The 15,073-nt window shown below is 35.0% G+C and overlaps 1 protein-coding gene across 1 annotated transcript in view; it reads left to right on the top strand.

Annotated features, from left to right (window-relative positions):
* LOC127872900 (uncharacterized) overlaps positions 1 to 15,073 on the top strand; it is a 114,635-nt gene that overhangs the window by 36,426 nt on the left and 63,136 nt on the right. Inside the window, exon 6 of the mRNA XM_052416399.1 lies at positions 5,263 to 5,398. Within this exon, the coding sequence (XP_052272359.1) occupies positions 5,263 to 5,398 (136 nt within the window). The remainder of the gene's footprint in view (positions 1 to 5,262; positions 5,399 to 15,073) is intronic.

Genomic DNA, 15,073 nt, shown 5'->3' on the forward strand with positions numbered 1-15,073 from the left:
ATTTATTTTATTATACCAAACAAGTGATAAGAAATTGACTGTGTTAACCTTCAAATCCTCCTCGCTTATCGTTGAAAAACGTTTGCTGGCAATATTGCTTGCCATTTTGTTGTCTGTTTACAACGTCATAAATTGCGTAATCAAGTGATAAGAAATTGACTGTGTTAACCAGTGTACTTTTATTTTTTATATTAAAATATAAATGGTTATTCATTGCTGTATTTAAATACAATTATTGAATATTAAAATTGTTCATGGTTCTTATAAATTGTTCATGTTTGAAAAGTTTGTTCGGTATAATAAAATAAATATTACATGTCTGACAGGGTGACAGTAAATTTGTCAACTTTCGGAAAAATACTGTCAAACTCGGCTTCGCCTTGGTTGACAGTATTTCCTCAAGTTGACAAATTTACTGTCACCCTCTCAGCCATGTAATATTTATATAATTCAATGAACAGGCATGCACAAAATCCTTTAGGGCAGGGGTTTGATAGATATTCATTATTCGTGGGATGTTCGCTGAAACTTGTTTGCAGGATGTTTGCGGCAACATTTTTGCTGGATATTCGACACAACATGTTCACTCTATGTTTGCGGCAACATGTTTGTGGTAGGTTCGCTGGATGTTCGCAGCAACATGTTCGCAGAAGGATCGCTGCATGTTCGCAGGAACTGTTCGCGGCAAAACTAATTTGCATGTTAAAAGTGAACACTAAACGAATATCCTTCGAATACTTTCATCTATTTCATCCAAGCATTCGCAGCATGTTCGCCTGATGTTTGCAGCATGATCACAGCAGGTGTTCGCGGCAAACTATAGAATTTCCGTAAGGGCTTCTTCGCGGCAAACTATAGAATTTCCGTAAGGGCTTTGACAGCATTATGTTTTTTATATAACGTGAAATTAACTGCAAAGATAACTAGCTTGAGCATTCATTTTAAATGTTATAGGTTTAAAAACCACCCGCCAAAACAGATATTACTGTTAAACAATATAACTATAATAAACACAACAATATAAGAAAACAATATAAAGTAAATAGAGAAACAAACCTGTTTAGCAGTTCACTATAGCACTTAAAAAGTTCCATCATATTATCACTTAATCACTCTTTTCAGCATTTTTTACACACTGAATGTTTACTTCCACATTTTACTTAATTATTTCAGAATGTTCATCAAAGTAAGATTAATTCATCATATAATTAAAACTTCAAATTAAGAAAGTCCAATCATTGCTTTGAAACTGCATTTCAAATGTTCAAGCTAGTAACAGTTCTTGCAAACACCCGCTCTTATTTTCAAAATTCTGACTTACAAAAAATGAGGCAGTGTGTCTTATCAGGCTGTATGGATCATATTACCCATGCATTCTTTGTTTACAACTGGGGGAATACAAAGATAACAGCCACCAAATTGACACCATAAAACAAAACACTATTGATAAACAGGGATATTTACTGCATTTCACAACAATTATAACTTGCATCATACATCCCTTAATCAAATTTACTCAGTCCCCTTAATTCAGAGATATTTTAAATACATATTAGATGATTTACATGTCCTTTAAATGTTGTTAGGTAAAATTATCATAACAAAGTGATTTAATAATAAGGTCTAATAAAAATAAGCCTGAGCAAAAATATATATAAATTTCATCCAGAACAGTATATCTAAGTTAACTATTTTCCTCCAAATTTTGAGGAGTGACAACTTGCAGCTGATTTTGTGGATATTAGTCCTATTTTTTCAGTCATTCCAGCCTTAAATTTGTGTCATTTCAAGCTCATTTCAGCCTTTTTTGCATGGGTTAACTATTGTATGAATTGAATATAAATGTTGTTTTCCTTGTGTATAGCAAATTTTTCCTACAATACTCATTTAGAAACTGAAATCAGAACTCTGTTTATTAATTATCTTAAAGTCCCATTTTGAAATTCTTTATTTAAGTCCAACATTGTGCCCCAGAGAAATGTATAAGTATGAAATTCCGCCCGAGTTAATTTTCTTAGTCAGAAAATCCACCTTAGGCAAATGTTTAAGTATGAAATTCCGCCCGAGTCTTATTTCCGCCCGGAATTGCTAATGAGTTCCGCCTGGAAAAAAATCAAGAGACATGGTCTTTTGGGGGCGGAAATCAATTTCCGCCTCTAGTCCGCCCGGAAACAATAGTTTCCGTCCCAATTCCGCCTCAATTCCGTCCCATTTCCGCCCCAAAATTTCGTATGGGCAACTTAGTTGAACAGTATGTGTTTTCACACTTAATAAAACCTAGTTGTATTTGTATGATATGAATATTTAATATGATAAAATTTATTTGGAACATTCTCATATTTATGTCAATTTTCAAATGTTCACCTGACGCTTTGCCTTTGTTTTCTGACAATTTGCAGCCTCGTTTCATGTTTGATTTTAATAGCAGGGATAAAAGGACTTGTGTTATCCACTACAGCTTGTAGTGTAGGCATATGAAATTGATAATTCTTTTGATAAAGAGATCCATTAAATTGATTTACATGTTACTATTGATTTTTATGGTGGCAATTAATTCACTTTAATCTCTTTGTTTCAAGCAAATTAACAGTCTCCTACCATCAGATATAAAATAGTAGAGAAATGGTAATTTTCTATGACTCAGGTAAACAGTTAATGGCTTGATGGCTGGTGATTTATATCAATTCATTGCTGTATGGGAGGAAAATTTCACATCATTATGAAATACCAGTTGCAAACTATTGTCAACTCAATTGGCAAAATGTTCAGCTGTTGAAAGCTTTACAATATTGAGTTTTCAATATTATAATTGATAAGTAATGTAATTATTATGCATTTTAGAGTCATAATTTCTTAGAATGCAAGTTGTCTCATTTTCTTTAAATATATATCTGATAAAGTTTCAAATGTGTGTCACATTAGGCTAATGTATTCAGTAATTTAATTATCATCAAAAAGTAAAGTACTTTTTATATTTTTAGCTCACTTGAGCTATTGTGATCCTTGTGTATCTGGGGATTTCGTGGAAAGGTGTTCTATGTGTGGTTTTAACTTTAAGCTTGTTACAATACTAGATTCGACATTTTTCATCCTTCTTGCTGAAAACTTTGTATAATGTTTACCTGGACAAAATCTGGCCCAAGTTCGAATCTGTGTTGTGTGAATAAAAAAAACTAGGTTATTTGATAAATCGAAGAAAATGCTTGTTTCCACTAAAGGTCACATTTAAAAGTAATTGTTGATGAAATTCACTCAGAATTTTTAACTTGACATATCAAGGCATAGTTTCGTTATGTGTCATCTGCTTCCAAAAACTAGGTCACTTGGTCAAATCTTAGAAAAACCTTGTTTTCACTCTTAAGTCCTCACTTATGAATTGATCGTGATGAACTTAGGTAGAATGTTTATCTTTTCAATATCTATGCCAAGTTTTAATTCGGATTATGCGAATGCAAAAGCTAGGTAAACAAGTCAAATGGTAGGAAAACCTATTTCCCCCTCTAGAAGCGTCATTATGACTCAATGGTGATACTTTGTTAAACTATTTTTATGCACCCTTTCGAAGAAAAGGGGGCATATAGTGATCGGACTGTCAGTCTGTCTGTCTGTCCGTCTTTCCATCACACTTTGCGTTTAGGTTTCGAAAAATGCTCATAACTTCTATGTCCCTTGAGATATAACCTTCATATTTGGTATGCATGTGTATATGGACAAGGCCTTTCCATACGCACAAAAATTTTGACCCCTGTGACCTTGACCTTGAACTTAGGGTCCGCGTTTAAGTTTCAAAATCTGCGTTTAGGTTTCATAAAATTCTCATAACTTCTATGTCCCTTGAGATATAACCTTCATATTTGGTATATGCATGTGTATATGGACAAGGCCTTTCCATACGCACACAAATTTTACCCCTGTGACCTTGACCTTGAACTTAGGGTCCGCGTTTAGGTTTCGAAATCTGCGTTTAGGTTTCGAAAAATGCTCATAACTTCTATGTCCCTTGAGATATAACCTTCATAGTTGGTATGCATGTGTATATGGACAAGGTCTTTCCATACGCACACAAAATTTTACCCCTGTGACCTTGACCTTGAACTTAGGGTCCGCGTTTAGGTTTCGAAATCTGCGTTTAGGTTTCAAAAAATGCTCATAACTTCTATGTCCCTTGATATATAACCTTCATATTTGGTATGCATGTGTATATGGACAAGGCCTTTCCATATGCACAAAAATTTTGACCCCTGTGACCTTGACCTTGAACTTAGGGTCCGCATTTAGGTTTCGAAATCTGCGTTTAGGTTTCATAAAATTCTCATAACTTCTATGTCCCTTGAGATATAACCTTCATATTTGGTATGCATGTGTATATGGACAAGGCCTTTCCATACGCACACAAATTTTGACCCCTGTGACCTTGACCTTGAACTTAGGGTCCGCGTTTAGGTTTCGAAATCTGTGTTTAGGTTTCGAAAAATGCTCATAACTTCTATGTCCCTGGACATATAACCTTCATGGTTGGTATGCATGTGTATATGGACAAGGCCTTTCCATACGCACAAAAAATTTTACCCCTGTGACCTTGACCTTGAAGATAGGGTCCGCGTTTAGGTTTCAAAATCTGCGTTTAGGTTTCGCAAAATGCTCATAACTTCTATGTCCCTTGAGATATAACCTTCATATTTGGTATGCATGTGTATATGGACAAGGCCTTTCCATACGCTTAAAAATTTTGACCCCTGTGACCTTGACCTTGAAGATAGGGTCCGCGTTAAGGTTTCGAAATCTGCGTTTAGGTTTTGAAAAATGCTCATAACTTCTATGTCCCTTCAGATATAACCTTCATATTTGGTATGCATGTGTATATGGACGAGGCCTTTCCATACGCACACAAATTTTGACCCCTGTGACCTTGACCTTGAACTTAGGGTCCGCGTATAGGTTTCGAAATCTGCCTGTAGGTTTCGAAAAAAGCTCATAACTTCTATCAAGAGTTTATAGGGGGCATAAGTCATCCTATGGTGACAGCTCTTGTTCTTGACAATGTTTAGGCAAAGTTTGAATCTTGTTCAAGTAATCAGGTTTCAACTCAATGTTTTCAGGCATTGAAGAGGTCCTCAGGTTTTAACTCCATGTTTTCATGTGTTGAAAAAAATTCTTAGATTTTAACTCCATGTTTTCAGAAGCTTAAGCAATTATCAGATTTTAACTCCATGTTTTTAAGTGCAGAAGAATTTCTTAGGATTTAACTCTAATTGTTTTCAGGAGTTGTTGAGGAGGTGTATACGGCCCAAAGAAAGCGAGATGAGGCAATGACAGGCCGTATGAAACTGGCCAATGAGGAGAAAGATGACGTCATGGCCCGTCTGCGACAAATTGAGGCCAGGCTCGACTCCCAAGGGTGAGAACTATTTTCTGGTCATTCTACTCAAACCTTGCAAACAATTATTGTGGCATACGCTAGATCAGTTTTCATTTGCTATAAGCACAACTAAATGGGCATAAAATACTCATAAAATGCAGGGAATAAACAATCATTTTATAGTCAATAATACAAATTACTTTGAACAATGTTTGGGAAAGCCATTCTTTCTTTATGTGTAATGGTAATTTTTTATTTTTGTCTATTTACGGCAACTTTGATTCCTATAACTAGGTATTATTATATTTATTAATTGATTCCTCCCTTGGAATATTGATTTTAAATATTTGAATACCGTCAGAAAATGTGTGTATTGTGTATGGTGAGTTGGTTGGGGACTCTGGAAGTTAAATTGTTTGGTTAGTTTTGTCCACATGGTAATATGTTTAAGCAAAGACGAAAAGTTATAAAATGCTGAAAAGGGTTTTGAGATACTTTTGAAATTTATTTAAAGAATACATTCAAAACAACAACAACAACAAAAGAATATAGTCGAACCCCTCTAAACCGAACACTCCCGGGACTGAGACAAATTCCGGTTTAGAGAGGATTCCGGTTTAGAGGTGAAATTGACTATTTTACGTTCAGAAGGTCAATTACATAGCCTAATGTTGAAAAACACGCACTTTCAGAAAATTTTAATTGTTTATTTATATATAACATTCATTCATAGTGCATAACATAAGAACAACACATGTCACTTAATATGTTGATTTGGACCAGAGATTGGCAATGACTTAGCCCTTACAGTACAGAATCAGCCCCATACAAGTTTGTTGATCTTTTCAAATTTCATCTCATTGTAAAATTGTACATTTGTTGATTGAAGAGTTGTTTTTCCCAATGAGACATGTACACAGACTTTTTGACGATGCTGGAACAGCATTGTCTTAGGTATGATAACCATCAAAAAATTCTTCACAATGGCGACCTATGTAAAAGACCGAGCCAGTCCGATTGAGAAAACTCGATTTTTCTAATCGAAATACCTCAACCTCGTTGATTTTCATCGATAGCATTCTCCTAATAGAGTTGTCATTCGTGTTTCAACATTCAACAATGGCCGCCCACATGAGAGTCTCGAGTCAAAACTTTCTTACTGCATAAATTGGCTTGTTTCGCTATTTAGAAGCTGTCATTTATGATATATGAATTATTTATTCACTAAATCTCCGCTAATGACAACAATGGATGGAATTCGAATGATATATTCGATGTGAATGGATCACTTTCTACTACAATGGCTTCGCCCATGAGAGACCTGATAACATTCGTGTCAAAACTTGCTTACAGCTTAAATCGGCTTGTTTCGCTATTCAGTAATGCAACAATAAATGGAATTCGAAAGATATATTCAATGTGAATAAAGCACTTTCTGGATCTCGACAGCTTGACAAGGCAAAACTGGCATACTGATGATACTGGTATTTTTAGTTATCAATTTAAGTCACATTTTGCTTTATAAATTTTGTTCGAGCATTTTGCGAATGGCTATGATACCTGATATCAACATGTCATATGGGATTTGCATATCACCAAGCTGTCCTGAAATACAACATTGATTACAAACTCTTTACTCAAATTTGTATGAATTCTTTCTTCTTTCTATTTAAGTAGTTGATATCATTATAGTCCAAATAATTAGACGTAATTTACCGTTTAGTCCATGTATATCAACCTCATATTTATAGGAGTAGATATTATGTTAAAGGGGCCTTTTCACAGATTTTGGCATGCTTTGAAGTTAGTCAAAAAATGCTTTATATTGATAAATGTAAACATTGGATCTTAAAAGCTCCAGTTAAAAATCCAGAATAAAATTCTTTAAAAAAAAGTAGTCCGCAGCAGGGCTCGAACTAGTGACCCCCTTAGTCCTGGAGTAAAAACGCATTAGCCTGCTCGACAATTCTGCCAAGTGTAAATGGTTGACGTATTTTATACCTAATATAAGCCATCTTCGTAGTTTCACACAATTTAACAACAACATAACTCTCCAAATTATTCAATCGTTTCGCGTTGCAACGCTTTATAATTTTTAAATCGTTAAGATGCATATAATGGCTATATTAGGCCATGGTAAATGTTCAGTAATACTGTTTCCTAAAGATAACATAACTAAAACGAAAATTTGCGAATCTCATACAACTTTTTAGCTCATCTGATTGCTCACGTGAGCTTTTGTGACCGGTCTTTGTCCGTCGTATGTCGGTCCGTCCGTCGGTCCGTAAACATTTGCTCGTAAACACTCTAGAGGCCACATTTCTTGTCCCATCTTCGTGAAACTTGGTCAGAAGCTTTGTCCCAATGAAATTTCGGCCGAGTTCGAAACTGGGTTGTGCCGGGTCAAAAACTAGGTCAAAAAAAAGAAAAACCTTGTAAACACTGTAGAAGTAACATTTCATGCCCGATCTTCATGTAACTTTGTCAAAATGTTTGTCTTAATGATATCTTGGTTGAGTTCAAAAGTGGTTCTGATCCGTTAAAAAACATGGCCGCCAGTGGGCGGGGCAGTTTTCTTTATTTGGCTATAGAGAAACCTTGTAAACACTCTAGAAGTCACAATTTTTGCCCAATCATCATGAAAGTTAAGTCAAAACATTGGTTCAATTTATGTCTCAGACGAGTTCGAAAATGGTCGAGATCAGTGAAAAAACATGGCCGCCAGTGGGCGGGGCATTTTTCTCTATATGTATATAGTGGCAGTTTTCCCTATTTGGCTATAGAGAAACCTTGTAAACACTCTAGAAGTCACAATTTTTGCTGAATCATCATGAAAGTTGGTCAAAAAATTGGTTTTATTGATATCTCAGACGAGTTTGAAAATGGTCGGGATCGGTGAAAAAACATGGCCGCCAGTAGGCGGGGCATTTTTCTCTATATGTATATAGTAAAAACATGTGAACACAGTAGAAGTCACATTTTTGGCCCAATATTCATGAAATTTGCTCAGAACATTTGTTTATTTGATACGAGAGTTGAGTTCAAAAATGGTTCCGGTCAGTTGAATAACATGGCTGCCGGGGGGGGGAGGGGGCAGTTTTCTCATTATGCCCCCCACCCTTTCGAAGAAGAGGGGGTATATTGTTTTGCTTGTGTCAGTCTGTCCGTCCACCAGATGGTTGCCGGATGATAACTCAAAAAAGCTTATGCCTAGGATAATAAAACTTCATAAATACATTTATCATGACTCGCAGATGACCCCTATTGATTTTCAGGTCACTAGGTCAAAGGTCAAGGTCACGATGACCCAAAATAGTAAAATGATTTCCGGATGATAACTCAAGAACGCTTAGGCCTAGGATCTTGAAACATCATAGGTACATTGATCATGACTCGTAGATGACCCCAGTTGATTTTCAGGTCACTAGGTCAAAGGTCACGGTGACCCGAAATAGTAAAATGGTCTCCAGATGATAACTCAAGAACGCTTATGCCTGTGATCATAAAACTTCATGGTACATTGATCATGACTCGAAGATGACCCCTATTGATTTTCAGGTCACTAGGTCAAAGGTCAAAGTCACGGTGACCTGAAATAGTAAAATGGTTTCTGGATGATAACTCAAGAATGCTTATGCCTAGGATCATGAAACTTTATAGGTACAACGATCATGACTCGCAGATGACCCCTATTGATTTTCAGGTCACTAAGTCAAAGGTCAAGGTCACGGTGACCTGAAATAGTAAAATGGTTTCTGGATGATAACTCAAGAACGCTTATGCCAATGTTCATGAAACTTCATAGGTATATTGATCATGACTCGCAGATGACCCCTATTGATTATCAGGTCACTAGGTCAAAGGTCAAGGTCACAGTGCCAAAAAACGTATTCACACAATGGCTGTCAAGGTCACGGTGACTCAACTTAGAAATATGGTTTCCGGATGATAACTCAAGAATGCTTACGCCTAGGATCATGAAACTTCATAGGTACATTGATCATGACTCGCAAATGAAATAATGATGAAACTTGACCAGGATGTTTGTCTGGACAATATCTTGGTCAAGTTTGACATTTGGTAAAGATTGAATGAACCGACTCCTCTCAGGTGAGCAAACTAGGGCCATCTTGGCCCTCTTGTTTCAATTTTTGTCAATTTACCAAAACGTGAAAAGATCCCTTTAAAGTTAAATGAACTGTATCCCAGTAAAAGAGACATTAAGGCGATTGTGGCCCGTTAAGATCCAGTTCAGCCTGCAGTTGCTTGAAAGCTGTTTGCTTAAGAGCGGTTTTCTGAAAATGACAAATAGTTTAATTGGATACTGATTAGACTGCCCTATTCCTGTGACCTGGCTAATTAAAATTCAGAAGCCAGTTTAATATTAATGTTACCATGTGTCAGACCAGGGCCTGGAATTTGAAATCTAGGACATGCATGGTCAGAAGATGTCATTTAAGATTATACATTTTTTTTCAAACACATACAAATGCATACAAATATAAATAGTAAAATGCACTAAGTCAGAAGGCATTTGACTTCGGCTGGTGCCTTGGCACACCAGGTGTTTCGGTAGCAATAGTTTGATGGACTCACTACTTGGATGTGTAGTTACATTATTTACAGTATATCAAACAGTATTTAGCATGAACCAATGATTTTTCAAACATAAATAATTGATGTAAAATGCTTGAAGGAATAATATTTAAGGTTTAAGAAGGCATTTTCTTTTTGTTTTAAAGGATATCTTTGAAAATTATATTTTGTATGAATTTTTTGGCAACAAGGGGTAATGCATTTAAAAAAAATGTAATAAGTTTTCTGACAAAAAACTGGTACCATGAGTAGCATGAAACAAAAAAATTTTTAACATTTGTAATTGATGACAAATGATTGCAAAAATAATATCTAGGGTTTAATAAAGCATTTTTTATTTTATTTTAATAGGTTACTCTGAAAACTCTTATTTTTCATGATTTTGTTTTTGCAACAAGTGGTTATGAAATTTAAAAAATGTTACTGGATTTTTAGACCGAAACTGGTACTATGATAATACTACGATGCACTTCGCCAAAACATTTATAATTATATTGTTTATTCTTGGAAATGTATTTCCCCTATTCAGTAAAAATAACACTTTTGATCAGAAAATTCATATATAATGATGTTTACTTTTATTTTCAAGAAGCATAATTCCTCTTTTTAGTTGTATTCAGCCACAAGTTCTTGTAACCCACTTAAGGGTTATATGTTGCCTTTCTTTTACTAAATGCAAAATAATTCTACACTTTGAGACATTCATAAAATATTTTTGTCTTTACAACACCGACAGGCTAATAAATGTATATATCAAGTACTTCCATACTAACAGGACCATTCTAGGCGGGCAACCTAGCAACCTTGATTAGTTCATATCTTCCTATCAATCTGTTATATGTGTTATGAATCATTTGTTCGGAGAACATTTAATGTTTGTTATAACTTTTAAATAATTCAATGTTCAAAGTGATATTGTTATTGACCGATAAACCAACGTACCTACTGATTAAAAGGGAATATTTTATTAATTATTTTCATTTTATCTTACATGAGAAATATTTGCCTAAATGTTTTTCGGTGAAGCTGTATTAAGCCAGCTTTTCACCCTGACTTGACCTTTGTAAGTGTCCAATAATATTTAAATAAAATTTCCCGCGGCTAGGTACGAATGAATACACTTCATTTATTCCATTGGCTGATTTGAGTATAACACCAGAACATTGGAAACATATCCGCGTCTTTGTAACACTGTTTTACTGCATGAAACAATTTTATCTCTAATGAAAAGGCTCAATAGATAGAACAGTTTAACAATCAATTTTCGACATAAATACAGTTTGTGCGTTCACCTTTTATTTTCAGAGAATTACCAGCGCAAAAGCGTTTATGCTAAATGCTATATTCTCATATTTAGTACTTACTTGCATTGCATTTCAACCCGCGAGGTTTCGGGTCAATTCGCGGCCAGTGTGTGAAAGTCAGAGTTTATATACAGTTCATCACCGGAGTTCGCAGAAAAGGTTGCGATCTTTTCATTGAAGGAAAAAATTGGAATCTATGCTATTTTTGTCTGATGGAGTAAATAGTTTGTTTAGTCGCTTTGTCGATATATCAATATTTTAGGCACAGCTGTTGCCTTGGTCGTGTACAGTTGGCGTAAACAAGCCGTCGTTTCAGCAGCAGAATTGTTACCTAACTTTAATGCATCGCATTCCAATCCGCAAGGTATCAAGGTCAGTTTGCGGTCAGTTGCAGAAATCTTTATATAAACGCCGTCTTTGTGCACTTGAAGTCTGTTTTGATCAGAAAGATACTAAATAAAGATATTCGGCGATATTATTGTGGTATGTCAATCATCGATTTTCAATATGTTTTCAACATTTGCATGATAAGGACCAATTTTGATAAAATTAATTAGAAATATTTATCCATTTAGACCAGTTTATTAAGCATGAGCACAATAATTCACTATACTATAATTATGCAATTAAATAAGATTCGAGTATTGCCGGCTGACCTATATGCACTCGTTTATTTTCATGTTTCTTGTGTTTTTCTATTCTGTAAATATAGATATCTGAGTAATAATATCACATAAAGCAAAATAAGCCACGAAATCTGGCGCAACACCCCGTAATTGATTTGCTTGTGATGTAGCTAAGAACTGCGCAGAAAAAAGGCATCCGCTACTTTTTATCTCATAGAGATAACTTTTGATCGTTCATAAACATCGACCACAATCAACGCCGTATATCTTTTTTAAAGATATTTCTTGTTCAAACTATAGAGAAATCTATATACAATTAATAATTGAAGACGTTTATCGAAAAAAAATAATTATGAAATGGGAGTTTAAAGATAAAAATAAATCATGCAAGTTTTATCAGATATTCGTAATAATATCCAATATAATTAAGTGTCTGAGCAATGTGGATGAATGAATATGTCGGATAAAACGAACACTTGTCTACACTTGAATTATGATTTATTTTTCAATATTTTATGCACTTAAGTTTAGCCTTAATGCGTTTTTATAAGCATTTATAGTGTCCCTCCCCAAAATCAAGGAATTATTACTTGTTATTCATTTGTGTAATGGTATACATAATTTTGTGGTAGAATATTTGAGAAAAACATTAGAAACGAAACTTGTCAGTGATGAAATTTTCCATATGGTTATGGAAATTACCGATTGTCGGTTTCCGAAAAACAATACGTCACGGTTTCAAAAAATATGATGGTTGTGCCCAAGATTTTGGTGTTAATGAACATTACTGGTTTATATTTTAATAATTTCTATTCTCATTTGATTAATAGGTAATTTCAAGGCTGATAAACTTGAAATATGCAAGCTATTCTTTCGTTTTGCATATGTCTGTCGATACATCTGTACAATGGGTAATTTCCGTAACCACTCGTTAAATTGTAGCAGACACAAGTTTAAATAATAAAAAATACGTTTAACACTAATATTCTACCTCTTTCTTGCTAAAAACTAATGCATGAATGATTTAAAAGTAATATTGCATCGTTTTCAGCCAGGAACACTGTTTATGACCGCGAAAAAAAAATTAAAAATAAATTGAGTTACGCTATTTACTTTATAAATAGCTTGCATGCGGCATGGCATTGCATGTTCCGCAAGATAAGTATCTTGACTTTATTTATTGGATGATTTCAGACTGTTTCATCCAATCAGAAAATAGCTTTTAAACGTAATTTAGACCCATGTTTAGCGAGATAATTAAGTATCACTTTTTATACACTGCCAAATTGTGACATAACAAGTTGCCTCCCTTGTTGGTTCATGCTACTGTATTATTATGCCCCCCTTCGAAGAAAAGAGGGTATATTGTTTTGCACATGTCGGTCCGTATGTCCGTACGTCCGTCCACCAGATGGTTTCCGGATGATAACTCAAGAATGCTTATGCCTAGGATCATGAAACTTCATAGGTACATTGATCACAACTCGCAGATGACCCATATTGATTTTGAGGTCACTAGGTCAAAGAGCAAGGTCACGGTGACCCGAAATGGTAAAATGGTTTCCTGATGATAACTCAAGAACGCTTATGCCTAGGATCATGAAACTTCATGTGTACATTGATCATGACTCGCAGATGACCACTATTGATTTTGAGGTCACTAGGTCAAAGGTCAAGGTCACGGTGACCCAAAATAGTAAAACGGTTTCCGGATGATAACTCCATAACGCTTATGACTAGGATCATGAAACTTCAAAGGTTCATTGATCATGACTCGCAGATGAACCCTATTGATTTTCAGGTCACTAGGTCAGAGGTCAAGGTCACGGTGACGCGAAATAGTAAAATGGTTTCCGGATAACTCAAGAACGCTAATGCCTATGATCATGAAACTTTATAGATACATTGATCATGACTCGCAGATGACCCCTTTTGAGGTTACTAGGTCAAAGGTCAGGATGACCCGAAATAGTTAATTGGTCTCCGGATGATAACTCAAGAACGCTTATGCCTAGGATCATGAAACTTCATAGATACATTGATCATGACTCGCAGATGATTCCTATTGAATTTCAGGTCACTAGGTCAAAGGTCACAGTGACCCAATATAGTAAAATGGTTTCCGGATGATAACTCAACAACATTTATGCCTAGGATCATGAAACTTCATAGGTATATTGATCATGACTCGCAGATGACCCCTAATGATTTTCAGGTCACTAGGTCAAAGGTCAAGGTCACAGTGACTCAACTTTGAAAAATGGTTTCCGGATGATAACTCAAGAATGCTTACGCCTATGATCATGAAACTTCATAGGTACATTGATCATGACTCGCAGATGACCCTTATTGATTTTCAGGTCACTAGGTCAAAGGTCAAGGTCTCAGTGCCAAAAAAAGTATTCACACAATGGCTGCCACTACAACTGACAGCCCATATGGGGGGCATGCATGTTTTACAAACAGCCCTTGTTTCAAAAATGTTTTCATGTAGTATACTTATATTGATATTTACAAAATTGATGCATATGAATGATAGACTTTACTGAAATCATTTTAATGATACTGAAATCATGACAGTGAATTAATACTGATAATTATTTAATATAGTTTGCTTGATACAAGCATGTACATCTATATCAAATGAGATCTTACTGTTACTTCAGTGATGAATTTCAGTGAATTAAATTAAATCCAAAATATAAGTAACTCCCTATATCTCTCCCGCAGCGCGCACACCTAAACATCCTGCTGTGTACCTATCTAGATCCAGATAAAAAGAGATGATACATAATTATGTATCATATTGTTCAGAGGGGATGATTTTACCTCTGTTGTATCAATGTATTGTTTTACTTCTTTAATCAGTGTGTTTAAAGATATATAAACATAGCTCCAGGGTCTTTGCTTCAGGCAATGAATATTGCATATCCTGATCTCTTTTTCTAATGGATATTTTAACTAGTTCCTACATTCAATACAGTCAAATATATGTTAAGTAGTATCTGTACACATTGGGAGATTAAATTTGTACATCAAATATTATTTTTTAATTGTTTTAAAAAGATATAGTTCAAATGTTCATACTAGATTAATTTAGATTCTTAGTCATGTCACGGAGATCTAGAGTCCGTTGTCATGTGGTAATTAAACATTTTTAAATATAACCACTTTTATATGGAGTCCTG

Source organism: Dreissena polymorpha, chromosome 3 (genome assembly GCF_020536995.1).
Source record: "Dreissena polymorpha isolate Duluth1 chromosome 3, UMN_Dpol_1.0, whole genome shotgun sequence".
NCBI lineage: Eukaryota > Metazoa > Mollusca > Bivalvia > Myida > Dreissenidae > Dreissena > Dreissena polymorpha.